A 26,070-nucleotide genomic window follows, 5' to 3' on the forward strand; every position below is an offset into this window, starting at 1 on the left:
TTCTTTAACATGTCAAACCTATTTTAGATTAACATTTGAATTGCTTACACCATTTTACATGTTTTCACTTCAATGTTAGTTAGGAACGTCATTTAGCAAGCCCAACAAAATTAATGTGATTTGATTAAAAGAACTATATTAATTCATTTTTAAAAGTTTGAAAATCAAAATATACCAAAATTTAAAACAAATATGAATTTTAATTTTACGTCAAAATTTAGATACTAAAAACATATTTAACCTTAAACTTAATTTATAAATCAAAATTTGCACTTACATATTATAATTTTATATAATCTCTTATCCGTATAAAATTTCCAACAGAAAAAAATCTCATCATTCTTATTACGAAAAAGACTCGAGGAATTGAACTATTACTATCTTTCCTATTTTTTATTTTTCAAATGTCATTTGAGAATATCATTACTCCTTTGAAAACCAGTGAAATATATATATTATTGATGGCAAAATATGAAGTGCATATATATTTTCTATTTGTTGTGGTAACAGTGGTATAGTTTGGATTGATATATAGTATGATTTTGACATGTCCATGATGCAATGAGCATGTCTCCCAGGCTCACTGTTCCATTCGATCTGTGTCTCCAATGGCTAAAGCTTATTAATTCGACCCCACCTCTTCTTCCATGCACTGCTCATTTATTTAACCTTTTATATGCTTGGCCCCCACCTATTCCACATCCCCTTTTCAATAGTAAAACAAAAGGGTCAAGCCAATGCTATTAAGGGTTTTAGGTCATATACCTTCAACAAATTTTCTATAACTTTTGTTTTTAGTATTAAATTTTCATATGACAGGTTTTCCTCTTGGTCCCTAATCTATTTTTCCCTTTTCTTATTCACTTCTTCTTGTTTCTGTCTATCATTAACTAATCATATATGACGCTTAAAAATATGCATTTAATTTAAAGAAACAAAAGTATACAAGTATGATTGGTCGATTTTACACAACACATTCATGCTTATGTTTTTTCTTCTGGTAGAATATAGCAAGATGAGTACATATGTTTCCTAGGTTTCATGGTAAGATTTATCTATTGCATAGGCTTGTTTTTACTCCATATTAGAAGATGAAACTACTATTACAAATAAGTATTTCAACCATTTACGAAATCGATTGTCAAATGAATAAAATTGATTGCAAACACTTATAACCATTTATAACCATTAGCAATAAACGATAACGAAAATCCTAGCTACAAAATAGTTAGTCACCAATTTCTAAATCGGTCGCTACAAAATCACCAAAATTTTAATCTCTATTTAGTTACCTTCAAATATATTGGACACCAATTGATCACTAATTAAGAGTATGATCACTTAACTAATTAAGAATATAAGCATCCTAGTTACTTTAAATAATGCATTTGAAAAGTTTTAATCTTTTTGATTTGTACATAATACTAAGAAATAAATAAATAGCAAAAGAGACAAAAGGAGTAGAGAGGGAAGAAAAGAGATTTTCAATAAACATTGTCGGAACACATTACGGCAGAATATGTTATTCACAAACTACACGAAAATATAAATGTTTTTGGAGTTGTTTCACCCTCGTTTCTTTCTTCCAAAAATTACGTGTTTCTCTCCTTCATTCCATTGTTATTGAGCTCTTCTCTTCATTCTCAAAACTATTTACATTAATAGTGCTCTCATCTCATTGATATTTTTTCAATATACGAGTAAATAAAACATGATACACATTTTCTCATATATTTTGCTAAAAATACATTATTCACTTAATGTATTAAAGTTTATTATCTAAAATATTTAGAAAGTGAAGGTAAGAACTGTATACTTAAGAGATTATAGTTTAATGATAAAAAAGAATGAATGAGAAGACAAAATAATTTATCGAGGAAAGTAGAGTTTGTTTTATTCTTTGCAAGATTCTGCCATGGCCACGCAATTAATGATGCAATGGAAGTGGACCACCGAAAGAAAGAGTGAACTGGATCAAAAGGTTTTGCTTCCAAATCCCAATAAGGTTTCAAAAATTGATAAAGTAAAAGAAGGGAAAATAAGGATGAATTAGAAGGGGGAAAAGGTGAGACAAAAAGTGAGTGATACAGCAAATTGGGTTTGACTGTTAGGGCAAAGAATTTCTCACAGTATCAAACCCTACGGATGGTCTCATTCTTTGTCCCAAAAAGGCTGCATGCTTCCCCACCCATTCTTCCCATGCCAATTTTTTTTTTAAGATATTTAAGTCACTTTAAATTGCACATAAATTATAAATTGGAACATTAAACAAAATATAAATATTTTAAAGTTTTGTGTAAGATATGGTATCACACTATAAAAAAAATTTGATTGGCTCGTTTTTAAATTTTTTTGATAAATATAGAAAAATTCATCAATAATTACTGATGACTGAAATCTATCAATAATTATCCACATGTAATTACTAATGAATTTTGGTCATTAATAATTATTTGGCAATAGATATTACGATTTGGTTTTTTGTTCTTCCTCTTCTTCTCTTCCACCTCTTTTTCTTATTTTTTGTCCTATTCTTCTTTCTTCTTTTTCTCCTCATCCTCCTCATCTTATTGTTCTTCTTCCTCCTTATTTGGTTATGCCATTTGTGGCCTCTATAGTCACTGTCTCCGGCTCTTCTTGCTCCTCTTTCTTCATTTTCTCTTTTTCTTTTCTTCTTCTCACATATATCAAATTAATTATAACAAATATTTCACATATCTCCATTTTACTGATAGAATTACTGACAAATTTTAAATAACTCAATTATCGACGAATTTATCAAAAAAATTTCAATTACTAACATTTAAAACAAAAGTAATTAACGACAGATTTACCAATGAATTTTACCATAAAATAGTCAAAGTCCAAAGTTAAGAACTTTGATGTTCATTTTATCGACAAATTCATTATAGGCAAATTTTTTTATTTGTAATAAAAGTCTAATTTTTATTGACAAATGTTATCAACAAATCCATTATGACAAATACTTTAGTTGGTAATTAAAATTTTAAAATTCATCGATAAATTTTGTTTCATTTTCAAATTCTTTTTAGCAATTTCTTGTAGTGGTCAATTTCTTAGGTAATTTCACTTAGGTCACACTGTGAATAAATCTCTCTATAATTAATCTTCTACAAAAAAATCGATCACAACTCTTTATTACCATTACAATATTTATTTTCTTTTAATTCTGTAAAATATTATTCACTAGTGTATCAACACGACCAACCAATCTATTAATATAAATTTAATGTATATTTTTTTTCTTGCAAGTATATGTTTGATAAATTATCCAACAGAAACTAACTTTCATTATTTAATTCATTGTGGGTCATGATTATTTTTTTCAATAATAAAGAATTAAAATAAATAGTTGAAAGACAATTATACCTAAAAATGTAGTAATTTCAATTTTATTAAATATAACTTGCCATCTTAGCTCAGTGGTAGAGCGCGTGGCTTTTAACCACGTGGTCGTGGGTTCGATCCCCACAGATGGCGTTAATTTTTATTATTAAGTAGAAAGAGGTTATATTAGATTGGTTCTAGAACAACAAATCTAATACCTTAAACTGAAAAGGCAAAAATGCATTTTTAACCCGAGCCACAACTCAAAGGAAAACCAGCAAGCCGACCTTTAAGATATCCTAGACTGCAGCAATATCGCCTGACACTGCTCACGAGGCACCATGCGAAACTCATTTCTAGACCGTCTGACGGGTGTGATGAGTTCAAACTTCTGCAATCATTAAATGTTTAAATTTTGAGGATTTAATATCATATTTGCACTTAAGAATTGATTTTTAGTTGTATAAAATCTTATTGGATATTCTTAACATTTAATAATGCAACTGTAATTTAATTTAGGTCCTTAATTGTGTGAATTTGGAATATTTCAAGTTACAAAATAAGTCCAAAATCATAATTGTGGAGAGGAATAATTCAGGAGCTAAATACACCTCCAGTTTTCATTTTTACACACTCCTTTTGCAATTGGGCATCTAATTCTGGAAAGGAATATTTCAGGAGCTAAATGCACCTCAAGTTTATTATTTTACACACCCCTCCTGCAAGTGGGTCATCTAAATCTGTTCTGCACCCCTACTTTTTACTAATTTGCACCCATCCTCCCACTTAAACTCCACTCAACCAGATTATGCCACGTGACCATCCTCCACTCACTAAAATAACCAATTATAGCTTGCCACGTCCTCAATCCTCCACTCACTAAAATAACCAATTGAAACTTGCCATGTCATCAATCCTCCACTCACTAAAATTTATTAATAATTACCGGCAGGTAATTACTAATGAATTTTGGTCGTTAATAATTATTTGGTAGTAGATATCACGATTTGGTTTTTTGTTCTTCCTCTTCTTCTCTTCCATCTCTTTTTCTTATTTTTCATCCTATTCTTCTTTCTTCTTTTTCTTCTCATCCTCCTCATCTTATTGATCTTCCTCCTCATTTGGTTCCACCATTTGTGGCCTCCATCGTCACTGCCTCTAACTCTTCTTGCTCATCTTTCTTTATCTTCTCTTTTTCTTTACTTCTTCTCACATATCTCCAATTAATTATAACAAATATCTCACATATCTCCATTTTACTAATAGAATAACTGACAAATTTTAAATAACTCAATTATCGACGAATTTACTATTGAATTTTACCATGAAATAGTCAAAGTCCAAAGTTAAGAACTTTGACGTTCATTTTATCGACAAATCCATTATAGGCAAAATTTTCTATTTGTAATAAAAGTCTATTTTTTATTGATAAATGTTAGCAACAGATCCATTATGACAAATACTTTAGTTGGTAATTAAAATTTTAAAATTCATCAATAAATTTTGTTTCATTTTCAAATTCTTTTTAGCAATTTCTTATAGTGGTCAATTTCTTAGGTAATTTCACTTAGGTAATTTCTTAGGTAATTTCAGATTTGGAATAAATCTCTCTATAATTAATCTTCTAAAAAAAATCCATCACAACTATATATTACCATTACAATATTTATTTTCTTTTAATTCCTCAAAAATTTATTCACTAGTGTATCAACACAACCAACCAATCTATTAATACAAATTTAATGTATATTTTTTTTTCTTACAAGTATATGTTTGATAAATTATCCAACAGAAACTAACTTTCATTATTTAATCCGTGGGTCATGATTATTTTTTCAATAATAAAGAATTAAAATAAATAGTTGAAAGACAATTATACCTAAAAATGTAGTAATTTCAATTTTATTAAATATAACTTGCCATCTTAGCTCAGTGGTAGAGCGCGTGGCTTTTAACCACGTGGTCGTGGGTTCGATCCCCACAGATGGTGTTAATTTTTATTTTTAAGTAGAAAGAGGTTATATTAGATTGGTTCTAGAACAACAAATCTAATACCTTAAACTGAAAAGGCAAAAATGCATTTTTGAATCATCGTCCTCGACTACAATCTCTACAGCAGACGACGACGTTGGTGAGTGGCAATCAGCAAAAACATAAAATGGCAAAAATGCATTTTTGAATCATCGTTCTCGACTACAATCTCTACAGTAGACGACGACGTTGGTGAGTGGCAATCAGCAAAAACATAAAATACTCCAGCTTTTGAGCCTCATCTGGAGTGGCTTTCCCATTGAACTTTGACGGGTTGTGTCACATAAAATCATTCATACTATTATGTTGCGTTGGTGCTTGTACTGCCTACGGTTGTTATTACATGAGCGATCTCGTCAGCAGAACTTGCCGGATTTCATGGTGCACGTGCCATCTCTCTTTCATATTATTAATTAACTCGTTCAATTAAGTACAATCACAATACAATTTAGAGTCACAAAACATCAACTAGACGAGCTCACACCCCACAATCCCAAATTTTTTTCGAAAACCAGACTCTGATACCAAAATGGAACACCCTAACTTTGGGATGTCACGGAACGTTAGAAAATTGAACGCATTTGGTGGAAAAACACTATCATTGAAAATGTACTTAAAAAAACAAAAAAAAATGATTTAAAATAAAAAAATTATAATTCAAACATTAATTGCGAAAAGAAAATTACATAGTCTTCAGTATTTTATTTAAAACAACTAAACAAATTATAATAAACTTTCGAGTTCATCTCATCCTCTCAACGATCTACTTCTTGTCTGAATCTTTTGCATTATAAAATACTCCTGTATAACACACACGTCATACGATCATCGCACACACAACAAACACACAAACAAACAAATAGGGGTAAGCTAACGTAAACAATGATATACAAAAGATTCTTGGTAAAATAATACTTTTCAAATAAGTCACATCTATCCACTATCCAATTTCTCTTAAATACAAGATAAAAGTTTAAATAGTCATTGTTGTTTTAATAAACTAAAGAGCTACCCACACCACCAACATTAAAATATATACATATATATTTGACAAAGAAACCATGCAAGCAAGAAAGAAAAAGGACTAGGCTTATTGCAAACCAAAAGAAAACGTTAATTTAATGTGATTTGTACCAAACATAAATAAGGAAAGAGAAACTTCATTTCCATGTGGGCCATATATAGGCTTCCTACCAATTTACTAACTTGTGAAAAGAAACCATAAAGAGACTAAAACTATCCTAAACTAGGAAAACCTCCAACACACATGCACCCTTTCATGCTCCCATCCTTCTCACGTAATCTTTCACCTTTAAAGCAAAAGTGGGACTCATGGATAAGAAAAGTATAGAAACCTTGTACCCATCAACCAATAGAAAGTGTCAATGCAAAACGACCCCACTATCATGCACCACTAAAAATCTAAAAGAAAGGAAAACCAGAAACTTAGACCTCATGCATTTACATGAAAAAATAATGCAAGCAAGGAAAGAGAATTTGTATTTACATGTAGTCCCCACCCATGCACTTCTTTACGTGTGAATAAAAATTGAAGAAAAACCCTTCAATTTTTAATACCCTGACAGTCAATCAATTGTGTTTGGGCGTGAACCAATTTGGTACTAGCTTGAAAAAACATTCTTTTTTTCCAAACACGTGAAGAACCTGAGAATCAACCTTGTACCAAACAATTTCAGCAACCATTGATAGAGGTCGTACCCCACCAAATTAAAACAGATAAAATATAGTATGTGAAAGTTGAACCAAATCGTCTCCCAACGACCAATGTCCTTGTTCAAAGCTTCAATTTCCAGACAAACACAACACTATAACACAAGGGGGGGGGGGTTTGGCAGATTCACAATGCTAATCAACATATTCAATTAAATGCGACAATGATTAAAACTTATTGACATCCTTGATTCAAACACAATTTCACTTATCATAGGCCACCAAATTAACACCTTTACCTTCTCTCAATCCACTAGATAATAACCCACTAAGCAAAAGTTACAATCCAACTTCATTATACAACTAAGCAATGCATACATCCTTAAATTCGTGACAGTCAAGCTACATACATTAAGCATGAACATAACCTAACCCAAATATATGCAATTAATCTGTAAATTAAGTATAAACAGATGAACCACATGCATTCCCCGAATTCAGAACAAAGAGACATGGCATATTTCATAAAACAAGCACAACCTCAAGGCTTCATTGCATTTTTCATCAAGGAGTCAATACACGAATTTAGCTAGACATGAAAATTGGGCAATAAAACACTTCAAAACGAAATTCACCAAAACAGAACATCAAACCCTAACCTACGAATTGTTCAAATGCAAATTCAAACGCAAATTCAAGAGCAAAAGAGAAATTTTAAAGCTTTAATTGAACAAAAAACGTTGTTGTGGCTTAAAAACCAAAAACTCCATTAATGGGTGTTGTTCCAAGTCAATACAATCCATAAAATGAGATGCCCAAGCTAGCAATTGAATTCAAAACGTAAAACCCACATTGGGTGCTGTCAAATGCTCATAAAAAGGATAAAACTAGTGCAAAAACGTGAAAAACGAAAAGAGAACCTCCATGGACACCCATCAAAGCTTGAAAACATGAAAATGGAGGCTGAAGAAGAAGAGATGTGGCTGCCATGCTAAATGACCTAAAATCTCATGGTCAAATCAATTTTGCCACTACTATTTACAAAAATGTCATTCTGCCACTCATAATTACAAAAATGCCACTACTGGGTCTCAAATGTTGGCCCATTCACTTAGATGACGTGGAAATGACGTGGAAATGATGTGGAAATGATGTGGCAACTCTCTTCAACTGAATATTAATGTCCAAGCTCCAAAATTGCTTCACCCAAATTCCTAAAAATAATTATAAACAAAAATTAGGCCAAATAATGTGAAATTAACCCAAATTTGGAACAGTGGCCCAATAAAGCCCAACAGATGAAAACACACTAAAGATAAACAATTAAACAATGAACAACTATCAAATGGGTACACAATGGGTACACAAAGGCTCGTGGAAAATAAACCCAGAAGCAACTTGTGCTTTAATAAAACCATTGTTGCGTCTCTGATGCAATCATTGTCGCAGGCAACCCCATAGGTGTAGAATCTGACTTCGGATCAGAACCATCACCACGAGTCTCGTGATTTCAAATCACCACTGCCCTGAAGCGAACCAGCTGCAAAACCACCTCCTGTGCGTGCCACCACCATGAACACATATCCACTGCAACACAATATAAATGCGACAAGAGCCAGTAAGAGATCGACTTCAACCCACCGTCGTCGAGAACCATCATGGTGAGAAAACCCATTGTGATTCTGCCTTGAAAGACGAAGGGGGAGCCTCCATCGATAGTGCTCGCAGACCACCATTGTTCCTCCTTGTGCCCTATCATCTCGAGTCTAGCATCTGAACCGTGAGGAACAGTGCACACCAAATCTGTCACTACTGCAATAACCCACCACGAACATCGAACACAACACCACCTACACCTGTTTGAATTGCAAACACAACACCATAGAGCACCCTCGCGAGTCCACAAAACCAGCAGAGGAACCCACCCTCATGCGGAAAACTAGGCTAGAATAAGTCGCCGTCACGAACCACCACCACTATAGGCGTGAACCGGATCGACGCCAAGAGCTCCGCTTGGACTGGATTTATTATCGTGCTGAAGCATATTCGTCGTGGCTTAAAAGATAGCCCATGGTATTGGGGATTTAGGGTTCGAAAAACCCACTCATCACATAAGAAGATCAAATAAAGGGAAAAGTTGTTGTCTATGGTATGCCACTGCACCGTAACATAATGACTAAAAACAAACCATGCCGCCCATAATTCTCCCTCAAGACCACGAAAACAAACAAATTTGCCCTACCAATGGAAACACAAAGTTGCAACCAAACAACCCCTGCACGCATGGAAATATACCCAACAAGCAAACTCCAGAAAATCTTATAAGCCTCACGTTGAGGTTCAGGTTTCAGCAATTAAAGTAAAGCCAACACCCACAAATCTTTCATGTAGACTCGTAGGTATCGCATAGCCAACGCGAAAGAAAACTAAACCCACGTTCAAACAAAAGGCCCAAAGAATTCATGCATTGCAGACTATAGTACCAACTCCACGTTCATGTTCAAGAATCATAAAACAACACAAGTATAAAGAGAGAAAAGAAATAAGGTGAAGCTTCATTAAGACAATTAAGTGGCCATACATACAAGAAAATAAACACACAAAAGGTTGGCTTCCCCCTACCTAGATTGCTTCTTTGACTCAACATTTCTCTCTTTTGTAGCCTCCAACTCTCGTTCTCTAACTCTCATGTGTGTGTCGTTTTTTCAAAACCCTAACCCCTTTTAATGTAAATACTTAACATGGCCCTCACTATCTCCTACGTAACACAAACAATATTATCCCTACCAGGTTTGAATCCACGCACCTTCACACCTCAAACACACTCTCCAACCACCAGGCCAATTACTTTCTCATATTACAATACTCACCACTTAATTATATACACATATCTGCAACATTAAATATAGTATTAAAATTTAAAATAAATAAAACACTAACTTGCATCACTTAAATAAACGTTCAACTACTTGAGTTAGTACTATTCCTTATCTTCTCTCTCCACATTAATTAACAATTAACTTAGAGATTTTCGTCATCACATTTATTAAATAAATATTTATTTATTTATTTATTTTTCCTAGGTCTTACACATAGGATCGATCTTCGTTGTAAGAACAAGAACTAATATTCATTCAATACAATTATGTACTTTAATACAAAATTAAATCTAACTTTATTTTACAATCATACGAGAGTGATGGGTAACTGTAACTAAGGTGGGCGAATGTGATGTTTTAATGTGGTCATGGTTTTGATCTCTACAAGGGTCTATTTTTTTTTATTATTAATTAGTTTAAAGCCAATTTTAACTAAACATGTAATGTCTTCAATTTTATTAAATGTAACTTGCCATCTTAGCTCAGTGGTAAAGTGCATGGCTTTTAACCATGTGGTTATGGGTTCAATCCCCACAGATGGTGTCATTCTTATTCTTTTTCAAAACTTAAGTACAACAACTTTATCTTATGTCATAAATATAATTTATAGATAGTTCCTAAAGTATAGATGTATTGTTTAAGCAATACTTTTGATTCATGATGTATTGTTTTACTTTTATGTTCAATGAAAAATATAGGAGTTATTTTACATACAATTGACCTAGGCTTAATTTAAATAGAATTAACTTTAATTTATCATTCTTAAAATTTCAATTCTATTTGATGTATATTAATTTAATTACATATAAATAACTATAACTCAAACATTTAATTTAATTTTCGTATTACATAAAGTTTTAGTCTCATTTATAATACTAATTTCAATCTAAGCTTAATATGATATAAACAATTTAACTATAACTTATTTACTTCAACGCTAATCTTAGTTATAGTAATTTCATGCCAATTTAAATTTTATATTGATATAAATTTAAATATTAATTTTAAATATTTAATTTATATTTTTATACAAAACTTTTATAAAATAATCTAATGAAAATAAAAAGTATATAAATTTAATAGAAAAAAAAAACTAACCTTGTACTACTTTTTTCTTCGCATGGACATAACCACCACGCGCTAATGACCGGTGAACCACCTCGAATCAACAATGTTCTGTATGATGTGGTATACTACATAAGTAGATATTAATGCAAGTTTAGGAGTGAAGCGTGAAAAAAAAAAAGATAAATATTTAGTAATTGAAGTTATAATTATTTTAAGTGTTACATGAATTTTCTATATGATGTATCAATCAATTATAAGTAGTAAATTGCAAATTAGTATGCTTGCCATAAGTAATTAATAAGTTAGCTAATAGATTATAAGTTAACTACTAACGGGTGAGTTCTTAGCTTATAAGTTATGAAGTGATAAAATAACTTATTGATTAATTAGAAGTATTTAGTATATCTAGTTAATAAGCTAGTTTATATATATGTAGAGTGCATAAATAAATAAAACTACCTGAATTTTATCATATAAATACATTTTTGTGTTTTTGGGTAAAAAAATACTATAAGTCAATTATAAAACCGCAATTCAATACCTAGAAAAAAATATTTAGTATTTAATTATTTTCCTTAAATATTAAATATTAAAGTGGATTATAAAATATTAAATATTTAGTATTTAGTATTTAAAAAAATCAATTAAACATTCGTACATTTTGAATTAATCAACTCTTGCATTAAGTTTAATTATGTGATTATAAAATATTTTAGTCACATTATATTTTAAAGATTTTAACATTTTAAACCCTTATTACAACTATATAAAACAATTATTATAAAAGTAAACTTTATTTTTAAAATTATCACTTTTTCATATCGCAATCGTCATATTTGATGTGAGTAATGGGTAAGGTAATTAAGATGAGCGGATGTGATGTTTTAACACGTATAATGAATTTGATTCTCATAGATCGTGTTTATTTTATTGTCTTATTGAAGCTTAATTTGTTTAAAACCAATTTTATTTAAAAATGTATTGATTTCAATTTTGATAAACATAACATGTTGTTTTAACTAGGTGCTAGAGCGCGTGGCTTTTAACCACGTATGGGTTTAGGTGCACCTTCTTTGTTTAATTATGATCTTCTTTATGGATATTCAAGTTCTAATTTTTTTTTCTTTTTTGTTTAGTTTGCCACACATATATTGAGTCACATAATTGACTCTAGGACGAGAGGAAAGAAAGAAAATAATAGTTTTTTTTAGCTATCATCCCTTTTATCAACATTCAAATTATTATTTTCTTTTTTGTTTAGCTTGCCACACATATTGTGGTTCAATAGAATTTACAAAATAAACATCTATCTCTACCTATTTTCTATTTCACACACACATCAGTCGTCACTCTAGGTAAGAAAAAGATGGTGAAGAAGAAATTAAGAAAGGAAACAAATGTGGTGGAAGGTGGATGGTGAAAAAAAAAAGAAAGAAGAAGAAGAAAGGAAGAAATGATGGTGGAAAAGAGGGAAAGAAAGAGAAAGAAATGGTTAAAGGTGGATGATGGAGAAGAAAGAAGAGGAAAAAAATGTAGAAGGAGGTGTGTGGAGGAATGTAGAGCAAGGTGGTGAGAGGTGAAAAAATCATTCCAAATTTATAACTACAAAATACATGCATTTCTTATTTATATCAACCACCTTCCTCTTAGCACATATTTCATTTAAACAACCATATATCTCAATGTAATATTAAATTCAATATCCTACTTAAAATTTATGTTTCACATGTATATTTAATCAATTAAAATAATAACTTTTATTCTTTTCAGTTAAACAAAAAAAAAAAAAGACGAGAGCAACTGCTTTATTTTTGTTTGACTAAAAAATCTTTCACTTAAATAAAAGTAGGATCATAAGTAATTTATCTGTTTTTGCTTGAACAACTACTCAACCTACTAATTTAAAAAAAATTACATAAATATAATTTATTACTAGTTATCTATAATTATTATCGAAAGTTTGTCAGATTGTTCATTCTATTACCAATTTTATTATTATAAACAAAACTTTTATCAATTTATAATTTATAAAACAATACTTTAAAACATATTAATTATCTTTAAGTAATTTGTAAGTTAGTTTATATATGTAGAGTGCATAAATAAATAAAACTACCTGAATTTTATCATATAAATATAATTTTGTGTTTTATAGGTAAAAAAATATTATAAGTCAATTATAAATTAAACTTCTTGTTATCTTTTCATTTTTTGAAGCTTTATATCATTTTTTAATTTGGTTTAGTTGTTTTGTTTAAATTGGTTATTCTAATAAATAATAATCAAATTTAATTTCAAAATTAATTTATTTTCTATTTTTTAATGACATTGAATTTTACATTGAATTTCATTTTTATAGTTTCCATTGTATTCACTATAAGCGATAAAAGGATACAAGAAAATTAAATTAATAAAAAACATATTAAAATATAAGAGCTTATAATTGAAAAAAGTTGAAAAAATTACAATATATAAGTTAAGAGTAGTTTCTAAATTTTGAAAGAAATAATTTTAAATTATTTTTTCAAATACTTATAAAATTAATGTATTTTAGTTGTTTCTAAATTTTGAAAGAAAAAATTTTAAATTATTTATTCACATACTTATGAAATTAATTTATAAATTAAACAAATAAGTTAATAATTATTTTATTAGTTTTACCGGTGAATAAGCTCAATTTACAATTAGGGATGATAACAAGACGGGTTTTGCTATCCCATATCCATCTCCATAGAAAAAATTCATCTTCATTCTCATACCCAAATCTAACGGGTAACGGGTATAATCTCGTACTCATACTCATACCCGTTCTCTTACTACTTCAATATTAATTTTAATTAATTTTTATAAAATAATAAAAAATTACAGTAAAAGAAACATAATATTATCAAATATTAAATATTATCAAATTTGCAAATATTAATGAAACTTAGTTGATAAAATTTAAAAATATTTGTAAAAAAATATAAAAGGAAAACAAATATTCAAATTAAAATATATTTTAAATGTTTGTTTACTTCAATTTTTTAAATTCTAATGAATTTCTCTTTTATATAGTAATAAAAATTATAATATATCATTTGATCAAAATGACGCAAAGAACAAATAATAAACATAATAATAAAATTTTGACATAGATCTTGTATCTTTTGAACTCCAATATATGTTGGATGATGATAAAAAAATATTCATGACAATTACATTATATTTTTATATTGTAGTAAATTTTGGTGGAGAATATGTACATCCTCATACTCATCCCTATACCCAGTTGAAAAAGTCGAGAATTCCTCATACCCAGCTAATGCAAGGATTTCCCGTCAAAACGGAGACGGGTTCATACAATATCCACGAGAACGGATTTATTTGTCATTTCTATTAACAACTGTACCTCATGGAAGCCCATTTGGATTTTTGCGCTCCATTTTGGGTTGGATTGCAATATCACTCATCAAACTTACTCACAAAAATTTAAATGTAAAATAAAATAAAATAAAATCAGACTTCTACATATTTTTAACCATTTCTGATAATGAGGTACAATTCCTTATAAAATAAAATAAAATTTACTCAACGAAAATTCAAAATAAATAAAATGCATCATAATTTATTTCTGAAACTAACGGGAAAACATCATATCTGGTTTAAACAAATACCAATTTCAATTCAACCCAAAATTTTGATTTTCATTTCAGTTGACACATTTTGTTATTAGTGAAGTATAAGCAATTTTTAAAATCAGATAGCAGATATCTACATGAGGTGAGTCATAAAGTGAGTCTACTAGGGTTTCAAAAAGTAAAAACTAAGCGTTTTTTTTTTCATTTTAAGGGTTAAGCGTATAGGGTTTAACGTTTTTTTATGATTCTACTTCTTAAGTTCTTACTTCTTTTTCTATCTAATTCAGAAAAAAAATCATTTCTATTTGCTTTGCTTAAAGATGTTTTCACAATCATCATGAAGGATACAAACACTGTAAGGCCCACTTTAATTCTGTCATAGAGTTTAAGCGCCTATCTTAGTAACTTGGGTCTAAGGCTGGCCCATAGGGTGTCCAAAACTCCTAAATCAGCCTAAGCCTCTCAGTGTCCTTACTCTCTCCTTGTTCCCTCAACAGAAGCTTTGCTAGGGTTTGTCGCTACTCCGTGTCAAGCAAGTCCAACCTCGTTCTCTTCCACGTAAGTTGGTTCCCAACTCATACTTTTCCTCTATGGTTTGGTTTTTCGTGGTCATAGTTAGGGTTCACCATACTAAACCGTATTCCATCTATGCTAGTGTTCCCAGCTCGCGAATCTGCTCTGGGAGCTGTCGTACTCATTTGCGTAGGTGTCGGGATATTCTGCTAACATTTTCCAGGTAAGAGAAGTTAGGGTTCCACGTTTTTAAGTCATATATGCCTGTTGTAGCTTCGTTTTCGTGTTTAAAATGCTTGGATGCTGTTGTGATTGCTTGGAATATTGATAAATGTCGATTGGGTCTTGAATGCTTGGTTGTTGCACGAGTGAACAATGGTGAGCACTGGTTTTCTCGCCCAAGGGAGCGTGTCTCGCCTAGGCGAGACTAACAAAGGCTCGCTCAGGTTTTCTGCTCGAGCTGTTGCTCAAGCGAGGTGTAGTCTCGCTCAGGCGAGGAGGTCTCGCCTAAGCGAGAAATCGCAGAAAGCCATTGTTCCCACTTTTTGAGCTCTCGCCTAGGCGGAAGGAGCTCGCCTGAGCGAAAAGAAACATCTCGCATGAGTGATGCCTTTTATCCTGAGCGAGAACTAGGCGAGAATGTGCTCAGGTGCTGCTTTCCCCTCTGTTCTTAGATTATTGTCACATGTTTGGTTGGATTACTATGTTAAAGCATGAATTGAGTGATTTTGCATGTATTGAATAGTTTATGGGCTGAAGATGATGAGTTTGGTATGATCTTGGTATGGAACATGAATTGATGGTTGGTTATAAAAGTTGGTATGTAATTGGTATGCATGATAATTTTATGTTGGTTGGTGCGACATGATTTTAGTGTGGTTTAGGACATAATTCCATGAATCTCTAGGTGAGATCTCATGGTGGTACCTCATTGGTCAGGACGTAATTTCATGATGGTTTCGTGGTGATGCCTCATGGTCAGGATGTAGTTCCATGACCCCTGTTAGTAGGAGCTCATGGTGGTGCCTCATGATTAGGACATAATTCCACGAAGGTTCGTGGTGGTGCCTCATTATATAATTTGGTAAGGATTACATCCTGACATTCTAAAGAGTTAGTTAGTCTCACGTAGAGCGTACTGACTCGAGTGGTGAGAGTAGCAGGAGGCCCTAGTCTTTGGCAGGATAATGGCCTTAGATGTTTGAAGGCTAACCTTGTGAGCGGTAGGGTGAAACCCATTGGCAATTGGCTCTGCAAAACAGTAGAGGCCACCACAAGTGCAAACATCCAGTGAATCCGACTGATTATATGTATCCGGATAATCGTGTCTTGAGTCGTTGTTTGTCGGTCATTATATGCTTAGTGGATTTATGTACGTTTGACTTCTTAAATTGTATGTTCAATTGCATGATAAAAACATCTTTTCTCTGGCTTACTCTTTCCGTTTGTTTGTATGTTCTATGTGTGGTTTTCTCCTTTCGTGTTGTGTCTTAGTATTTCATTCTAAGTACCTTGAATATATGTAAGGAGTGACATGATACTCTACAACTTTACTCTTTATATTATCTTATATGTTTCATTTAATTAAACATGTTTGTTTATTAAATGAGACATAAACAGATGAGCATATAGTGCAACCTAGCTATACTATCATTCCAATTCTGCATCTAAATATTAGTTTGAAGAATCATCTTCAGTACAATTACAATGAAGCAAATGTTTTCGAAAAGGGCGCAAAGTACATCATAATAAACTGAAATGTTCAGAAATGGAAATAATTAACAATTAATAGTACAAGGGAAAGCGTGTTAGCTTATTATTATCAGTGTAACTTAAGAGTTTGATAAAAAAAAGTTCTCAATCTATAACTCATTTAAATATATTAAGTTTAAACCGATTGTATTTTAGATTATTTTATTTTTCAAGTATTTTATGCAGATAAGACAATTAAATTTAATAAATGCTTTTTTCATAAAATATATTAATTACCACCAATGAAAAAAAAATTAAATATAAAATAATTAACAATTTTAAAACATCAGTACTAATAATATTGTTTAGTCAATCTTACTTAATCTGTTCTTCGATCAATGTTCATTAATATTTCCATTAATATTTATAAAAAAGTTTCTTTATATATGTCGATCAAGATAAGATTTTATTAATATTGATCACAATTTTTTACTCTATAGATCAATATTATAAATGTTGTTGATTGGAAGTTTTTTTTTGTGTTTACTTACGAATAACAAATTTCTCAAGTTCGAAAAAAAAAATAGACAATCATAGTTATATAGATAGTATGTTAGTATGTTTGAATGAAGCATGAGAGTAATTCATTATTTATAAAATTTGAATTTCTTTGAAGTAAAAAGACATGTTTGAATGAGAAAATTAAAAAAAAATTGAAATTGAGAAATTTTAAGAAGGTATTTCAAATCACAAAAATAGTAGAATTTGAAATTCATTAAAAAAGAAATGAAATTAAAATTTTCCAATTTGTAAAATTCTTCACTCTTCAAGATTAGAAGTGTCAATTGGACCTAAACAACCTAAATGACCTAGATAGGTCGGGCCAAGTAAGCTAAACGATCAAGACGGACCAGGTAGGTCCGATGACATAGACAGATTAGGTCAACCGGCGATCAAGGTAGGCCGAAAAGACTCGACTACCAAAACAGATCAGGTAGGTCAAACGATCCAAACAAGCGCGACGACACAAACAGGTTGGACGAACTTGATGACTACACGAGCCAGACAAGCCCAACAACCCAAAGAAGTCAAGCGGGCTCGACAATCAAGACAATTTGGACAGGTCCAATGGACTGGGGGCTGAAGAACCAAACGACCCCGACAACCCAAACGGGTCAGGCCATCCAAATTTGGCCAAGTTGACCTACACCAAAATTTGGAAAAATTTAGTTGAGTCTGCATCGACTGAAATTTCGTTGAATATACCGAGTTAGCTCCAACCAAATTTGGCCAAATTGAACCGACTTTACATTGACCAAAATACAATCGAATTTGGTAGAGTCAACTCGATCAAAATTTGACTGAATTTAAATATTTTAAGTTGACAGTAATATTTATTAAATTTAATTTTAAAATTTCTTAAATAAATATTACTAAAATAAAATTTTATCTCAACAAAAATTCAATTATTTTATCCAAATAAGATATTGAAATGTAAAATATTTCAATTACTTTATCCAAACAGATTATTTAGCAAATGAAGAAAATTCAATTGCAAGAATTTCAAATACAATGTATTTTAATTTCTTAGAATTGTTGAAATACTTCATCCAAACACAAGATGCTTATGCTTTTCCATTGAACGAGAAAAACTAATGTTTATTAATGTCTATTAACATAAACAGAGAGAGACTTCAATTGAAGAAAATTCAATTACAAGAATTTCAAATACAATGTATTTCAATTTCCTAAAATTGTTGAAATACTTCATCCAAACACAAGATGCTTTTCCATTGAACGAGAAAAACTAATGTCTATCAACATAAACAGAGAAAGACTTCAATTGAAAAGATGTAAGTGCAAAATGATAATAGTCTAAAAAAATCCAACAAAAATAATCCTAACAATTTAAATAAAAAAATACCTCTTATGAAAAACCAATCTCTATTAACATAAACAAAGAAAGACTTCAATCGAAAGGATGTCAATGCAAAATAATAGTCTAAAATAACCAACAAAAATAATCCTAACGATTCAAATAAAAAAACAACTCTAATTAAAATCAATAGAAAAATCTTTGATAGCCAAGTATTAATTACCCCAATAATATCTCAATATTACAATTCTGCAACCAAAATTTATAATTCCAATGTTTTTTTTTTTAATTTCTTATTCAATCAAAATATATATCGTAACACATTTCAAATTTACAATAAAAAAAATTATGGAAAATTCTCTACCTTAACACACTCTTAAGCTATATTCCAACTCAGTAATTTCAAAGACATTGACAAGTTTACAAAGCAGTTCATTATCGTAAAAAAGAGTCATCATGATTCATGAATAGAAAAAATGATGACAGTGGCGAATCCAGATCCAATTAGCCATTGATGTGCAGTTATATGATTTTACAATGGTAAAAGGAAGTCTTTAGGAGCAAAATCACACAGCCAAACAAGGAGAAGGCCTTGCAATTGGCAGAAGGCAACTCAACTAAAGACTTATTCTAGGGTAGTGACCTTGTTATTAAGGGATATTCATACCCTTTTGAACATTTTAGAGCATTCTCAGCACTGTTTATTTGGTGGTTAACTCACAGGATCAATTCACATGCCTCCACACACATTCAGTGTAAAGTCAAAATCACAGAGATTACTTCAAACACGCATGCATGCCACATTCATCAATTCAAATCAACCATCCAAAATCAACTCTATAAAAATGGTATTTAAGCATCAGTGTGTGATAGATATTAGAGTTTTCCACCCATCTCAGGTTAAGAAAAACAGGGTACCCCAGAATGAGAAGGTTCCTAACATTTGAATCCATGATTTGAATCCAACATGATTAACCAGTCACCAAGTCACAACTTTACCACTGTTTCAGGGATCACCCTCCCCCAGTAAACAACCCATCTCAAGTTAAGAATTCTAACATAGACAAGTCATCAAGAATGTGCATGTTCTGATTACCAGTTACCAAGAGCATTCCTTACTCTATAATACATTGAACAACCCTCTAGCAAAAAACAACAGTAGTATAAAGCTCTGCTACAAAACCTCAACTACGATCACATCAGATCATTCATAAGAACTCGCAATATAACCGCAACAACAACAACCAACCACAATTCAAAACCATGTTCATGGCATTGAAGGTGTAAGCTTTCCCACAGTTAGGAGAACCCAAATATTTTCAGTTCTCTTCAAAACAACTGAATCAAGTTAAGGGCCTTAAGGCCTTCTGAATCTACTTTCAACTAAAGATAACTGGCCACATCGTTCTACTCCCCAACAATCTCCCCAACAAGGCATTCAACAATAAACCCTATAGCAAAAACTACAGAGCCAAAGAAAATACTCCAATTCAAGAGATGAAAACCAGTTAACCATATCTACAAAAAAAAAAAAAAAACAGCTAAATAACACAGTACCTACAAATCTTCATTCACATTCACTTCCAAAACACTTCTCACGACTGCAACGGATACTTCCTTGGTCTCCCCCTCTTCTTCGGCCCAGTCCCGTTCGGCGCTCTCGCGGCCACCGTCGCCGCCGACCTAGTCACCCTCGCTGGCACCGGCGTCGCCTGCGCACCGTTATTCGCCGGTACGGGCATCCAATTCGGCAGAGAAGAAGCCGGTTGAGACGCGGGCGGAGGCGGAGGAGGGGGTTGCGGTGCAGGCACTGTCACCTCCGCCTCTTTCTCCGGAGAACCAAAGTTACCCATTACAAATCCCATGGGGAAGAAGCCCCAGCAGCAATAATACGCGTCCTGGCCGGGGACCAGCGGCGGCAGCGTCGGAACCGCCACGCCATGGAAGGATCTATCGCAATTCTGGCACCGTAGACAATTACCCTCGTAAACCCTAGGGTATTCATACAAACGGTAACAGTAGGGACACGCGGTCCAGAATGTTGAGTTTCTCCTGCGAGAACTTTCATCAGCGTGAATCTGGTCGCGGGCCGAGGCACTGTTGCGGGTGCTTGGTCCGGGTTCGGGCCCAGGCCCAGGCCCAGGCCTGCGGACTGAGAGCTTTTCCTGCTGGACCCATCCGGGGACAGACAAATCGACGCGGGAGTAGAACGAGAGCTCTTTGTCGTACACTGCCTTCTTCACGGGATCGGCAAATAGAGCCCACGCGTCGGCGACGAGCTTGAAGGCGTGGTCAGCGTAGGCGAAGCGGGACTTGTCGGGGTGGAGGAGGAGCGCAAGGCGGCGGTACTGTTTCTTTATGAGGTCAAGGTCGTCGGACCGCCGATCGACCTGAAGGATGGCGTACCAGTCTGGGTGGTTGTTGACGCGCTTGTCGGCGGCGAGGAGCACGTCGACGATGGCGAGGATCTGGTCGGAACCTTCGAGAAGAGGCTCAGTTTCCTGCGCGAGAATGGCGAACTCGCGCGAACCCATCAAATCACGGTTCTGGAGAAGCTTCTCCGCGATCCCAAGGAGACGCTCCGCTTCGTTGCGTGTCGCGTTGTTCATTCTGAAGCGGAGCGGACGATGAGGACAAGGGAGGTGTTGAAAGGCGCACACAGTGAAGTTGTTCACTCTGTAGCTGGAAGATGAAGAATGGAGAGTATATTTTAGGTTTTTCTTATATTTAACTTGATGAATTTGTTTAATTAATGTAAAAGAAGAAAATAAAATATTTTCTAGAAAAATATATTTTTCAAACTGATATTTACTATTTTCTTTTAGATTTTTGTGTCATGACATGATTTGTTATTAGCTATTTATAATTATTATCCAAAGTCGATTTGATCATCCATTATATTACCAATTTTATTCTTACAAACACGACTTATTTTATTAATTTTATAGTTTATAGAAAATTATTGGAAATAAATATTGATTATTCTTGAGTATTTTTAAATAGCAAAAGTTAATAAAAGTATTTATTTTACATTTATTTTGTTTAATTATACTTACTTGGTCTAGTTGAGGGCACGGTCCAATAAGACCCGATACATTCAGCGCACCCGCTATGTATTTACTAATCTCGACAGCACGATCTCAACAATTCTATATATTGAGTGAAATATTTTGGTTTAATATCAATCAACCACTTCCAAGTTTAATAACACTATATATATAACTTGCTCCACTCAGTTAAAGATATACATTATTTTCTAGCAAACCTATTAAGTCCTCTTACTTAGACATTAGAGAGTCTTTTGCAAATGAAGCCTCCTCCCGTTCAGACACTCGGACCATTACTTGGATCCTTCCATTTGCAGACAACCCTTCCGGTAAGAACACTAATATAATTTTACTAGTAGTTATAAATCATATGTGTAACCTTCATAAATCATACATGTAATCTTTGTAGTTTTTTTACTTCTTAATTCAATAATTCAATTTCAAGGAGCTATGTAAGATAAAGTAATCAATCTGACTCATACGAGTTGGCTCATCACAGGTTAAATCTAAAAAGGATCAGCTCAACCTGACTCACTTTTCTGTGAGCTAGAAATATTACAACCTAGTTCGACCTATCACAGTTGGTGGATTAATGGGTTGACTCACTTACGAATTATTTTTTGTAATTTATTTTTGTTCCGGTCCAGAAAAAGGTGCAAAATAACTTTTAATCGAAACAAAAAGAAAGAAGTATTTTAACCTTAGTTAATAACTCACTTAGGCCAAAATAAATTTGTCCCTTGACCATGGGAGTAACATTCTTATTTATAGAGTAATCAATTACAAATATTGAATTTTGTAGATAATACAAAATAACAAGAAAAATTATCTTTCTCAAAGATAATCCCAAATATCCCCAAAATAATAACAAAAAACTCCCTCAAAATAACTACTTGCATATGCACTTAGAGATATTTCCCGAATCCCCCGAAAATCAAGCTCCTTGAATATTGGATAGTAACTGCCTCAAAACCCTATTTTCAACCTTTGCAAGAAACTCAAATTTATATTGATCCCCTTCTACATATATCACCTCGCCATCACACTGATCTCCATCTACGTATATCACCTCGCCATCACACTGATCTCCCTCTACGTATATCACCTCGTTATCACACCGATCTCCTCCTGCGTATATCACACCGATCACCTTCTGCATATATCATCTCGCCATCACACCGATCTCCTACAATTCAACAAAATAATGAAATTCTCCTGCTAGACAGGTACACAGCTCTCCAACTTCTGAGCTTCCTCTTCTTAGAAATGAGGAGCCCATAAGTTGTCTTGTCAATAACTGCCTTTCAACACTCCCCACAATATCATCATTGCTTCTCAACCACTCCCTGCCATGTGTAAGTCATCATACACTTCCTTTTCAAATCACAATCAGCGCAACTCCCTTCCCTCTTTATCTCTTCAAACGTACAACCCTAACAACCATTCACATTCCCACTCTTTCCACGATTCTTCTACTTCCTTCACTGCTTCCATTTCCACCACGACATTTCCTTCCCCGGGTATTTTTCTCTTCCTTCCCTTATTTTATTTTGATCCTTTTACTTCTTCTGTTTCACCATTATTGATTGCCTTATGTTGGTTGTTTTGCCTCTACTAATTGCCTATCACTGTGATTGCCATTTTCTTCCCCTGTTTGTGTTTAACTTATTCTGGTGCCATCTGTAATATTGTATACCATGAGTACTTATTATGACTCCCTATATTCTTGGGCTCCTTTCGCTTTACGGAGAGAAACATCCTCCATGACTACCCTAACAAGGATTAGGGCGTTTAGACGCCATCAAACTTTATGTAAAAGCAACAAAACTGATGTTGCCATTACTACTTGCGATAATGATGAACCCATTTGTAGAGATGGTACCCTGTTTCCATTACCCCCACAGAAGTTCACCTATATGTACATAACTTTGTTTGAAAAATTAGGGTTAAGACTCCCCTTTAACACCTTCGAGAAAGAACTCCTCACCATCCTGAACGTTTCCCCTTGCTAGCTACACCCCTAACAGTTGAGCCTTCATCCGTGCCTTTGTATTTCTACTAATTCATACAATCCTAAGATTAAGTGATCACTCATCATGATCCATCACATTATCAAAATAATATAAATAAAAACACATAATTGGCATACATAGGACTCAAACCCAAGTCCTCTCAACACAACTAAGTACTCTCAACCACTTGAGCTAGTACTTTTCCACGTCATACCAATTAACATTTAATATCCTCAAGGTTCCCGCTACCCGCATTTATTAATTAATTATTTATTTAATGAATTAAATTTCTCGGGTCTTACAACGAGCGGGTAGGTTTGTATGTTCTGTGCTCACACTTGAGAGATGCTGCGTACAGGAGGTACATAGCTGGTGGATCACGAGTGTTGGACTACAGGCGGGTAGGTCCGTAGAGCAGGACTACGAGCGGGGAGGTTCGTAGAGCAGGACTACGAGCGGGGAGGTTCGTAGAGGTAGGACCACGAGCGGGCAGGTTCTTGTGAACATCATAAATCTTGAATCCAAGGTTAACTATTTGTGTGAATTGAAGGTTGAAAAGCCTTGGGGTATTAAGGTCTTGGCCAAGAACTAGCTAGGATGAATCAGATGGGTGTATGTATTTGATTCTATTAACATATATGTTTTTTTGTTTATAAGCTCACCCTATATGTTTGTGTTTGGCGATGGTCGTGTGATTTATCATACGGGAGCAGATGATATTATAGGTGATGCCGTTGATGTATAAGCGACGGAAAGAAGGCTAGTTGGGGGACTTGAGTTAGGGATTTTGTTATGCTTTCATTATTTTGTCGGATTTTGGAAATTGTAATAAGATTATTAATTAGCTTTAATTGAATTTTGGCATATTAAATAATGTTTTAAATTTTCCCACGTTTGGGAATAATAAAATCACGACGTTTGAATTTCAATTTTTATTTATTTATTTATTTTATTAAGTAATTTCCAGTAGAGACGTTACAAAGTGCCTTTGACCCAACTTTATTGGGCCTAATTAAGCTCAATTGGGCATGCACTGCAAGCCTAATATTCTTTGACAATGTTTAGTTAGTTTTTTCCTAATGTATAGTAGGTTCGCTAACATACTAGCATAACATATTTTCCTACCTGCATACTTGTCATTCACGAATATGTCTTAGTTAGTATACATATCTCTTCTTTAGCTGATGGAGCCGGATAGTTGACTAGTTTTGCCACTATATATGCGATCTTATGCGTACGTGGTACAATTAAAGGTCAGGTGCCTTGTTATTCGTTATACCGCTATGTATTTGGCTATGTTACCCATGGTATTTTGATTTTAGCAGCCATTTGAGTTATCGACTTCTCGGGTTGGCGGCTAGTTGGGTTAACGACCTTTTCGATTAGCGGCCAGTCTAGTCCCTATGGTAGATGCACAAAGGAAAACAAATGTATAATTAAGAGTATGATAAGATGAGAAATACCTTAGAGATCTAAGAAAAGTTTTCAAATATCAACTTAGGTTATTATTGATATATAACGAAAATGGTTTTATCGAAATAAAATAGTTCTTCAAATGAAACAAAAATTAATAATAATAGAATAAAGATGATAATTTTTTATGTTACCTAATAAATGAAAGGTTTATACTATGAAACACTTAAATTGATTGTGTTAAACATTTTCATGTGAAAAGAAAATATACAATAAACAAAAATATTAAAAAAAGTAAAAATATTCAAATGTGAGACATAAAAAATATTTAATTGACATATATCATTTGAACATAATTGCATAAAGGTTGGGATAAAACGAGAAATATATTGGAGATAAGAATGAATTTCATGACAAATATATATATATATATATATATATATATATATATATATATATATATATATATATATATATATATATATATACATAAATGGATATAAGGTTACTTAATAGACAATGAGTATTTTAATAAGTTAAACGGGGACAAGGGTTGATATGTACATCCTCATCCCTATACCCAATTGAAAAAGTGGGGTATTCCCCATACCCAGTCAATGCGGGAATTCCCCGTCAAAACGGGAATGAATTCAGGCAATATCCACGGGGACAAGTTTATTTGTCATCCTTAATTATTGGTGTTGTCCACAATTTTTTATATATTAATACTTATGGAGAACTTGTATGGGGTCCACATTATAATTATTACTTGTGTGAAGTATCAAGCAATAATTGAATTCGAAGTGGGCCTTGGTGTTTATTCTTTATTTAATTTGATACATTAAAAGAACGAGCTTTAGTTGCAAACACTTATTAGGTTCTATTTTGTTACCTTTTTCA

At 32.8% G+C, this 26,070-nt stretch overlaps 1 protein-coding gene and 3 non-coding genes across 4 annotated transcripts; 3 read left to right on the forward strand and 1 right to left on the reverse strand.

Annotated features, from left to right (window-relative positions):
• The first annotated feature begins 3,429 nt into the window (after positions 1–3,429).
• Positions 3,430–3,501, forward strand: TRNAK-UUU. Its single transcript has one exon. It is a non-coding gene; the product is annotated as a tRNA-Lys (tRNA).
• Positions 3,502–5,266: 1,765 nt separating this feature from the next.
• Positions 5,267–5,338, forward strand: TRNAK-UUU. The gene has a single exon. It is a non-coding gene; the product is annotated as a tRNA-Lys (tRNA).
• Positions 5,339–10,400: 5,062 nt separating this feature from the next.
• Positions 10,401–10,472, forward strand: TRNAK-UUU. Its single transcript has one exon. It is a non-coding gene; the product is annotated as a tRNA-Lys (tRNA).
• A 9,415-nt stretch (positions 10,473–19,887) lies between these two features.
• On the reverse strand, positions 19,888–21,410 carry LOC114195643 (J protein JJJ2). The gene has a single exon (XM_028086180.1). It carries the CDS (start codon positions 21,305–21,307, stop codon positions 20,294–20,296), a length of 1,014 nt encoding a protein of 337 aa, XP_027941981.1. The 5' UTR covers positions 21,308–21,410; the 3' UTR covers positions 19,888–20,293.
• Between the last annotated feature and the right edge of the window lie 4,660 nt (positions 21,411–26,070).

This window comes from Vigna unguiculata, chromosome 8 (assembly GCF_004118075.2).
Source record: "Vigna unguiculata cultivar IT97K-499-35 chromosome 8, ASM411807v1, whole genome shotgun sequence".
NCBI lineage: Eukaryota > Viridiplantae > Streptophyta > Magnoliopsida > Fabales > Fabaceae > Vigna > Vigna unguiculata.

Bases quoted from the DNA above. Each gene is read 5' to 3' on its own strand.
- LOC114195643 (XM_028086180.1), bottom strand. From the start codon at position 21,307: ATGAACAACGCGACACGCAACGAAGCGGAGCGTCTCCTTGGGATCGCG.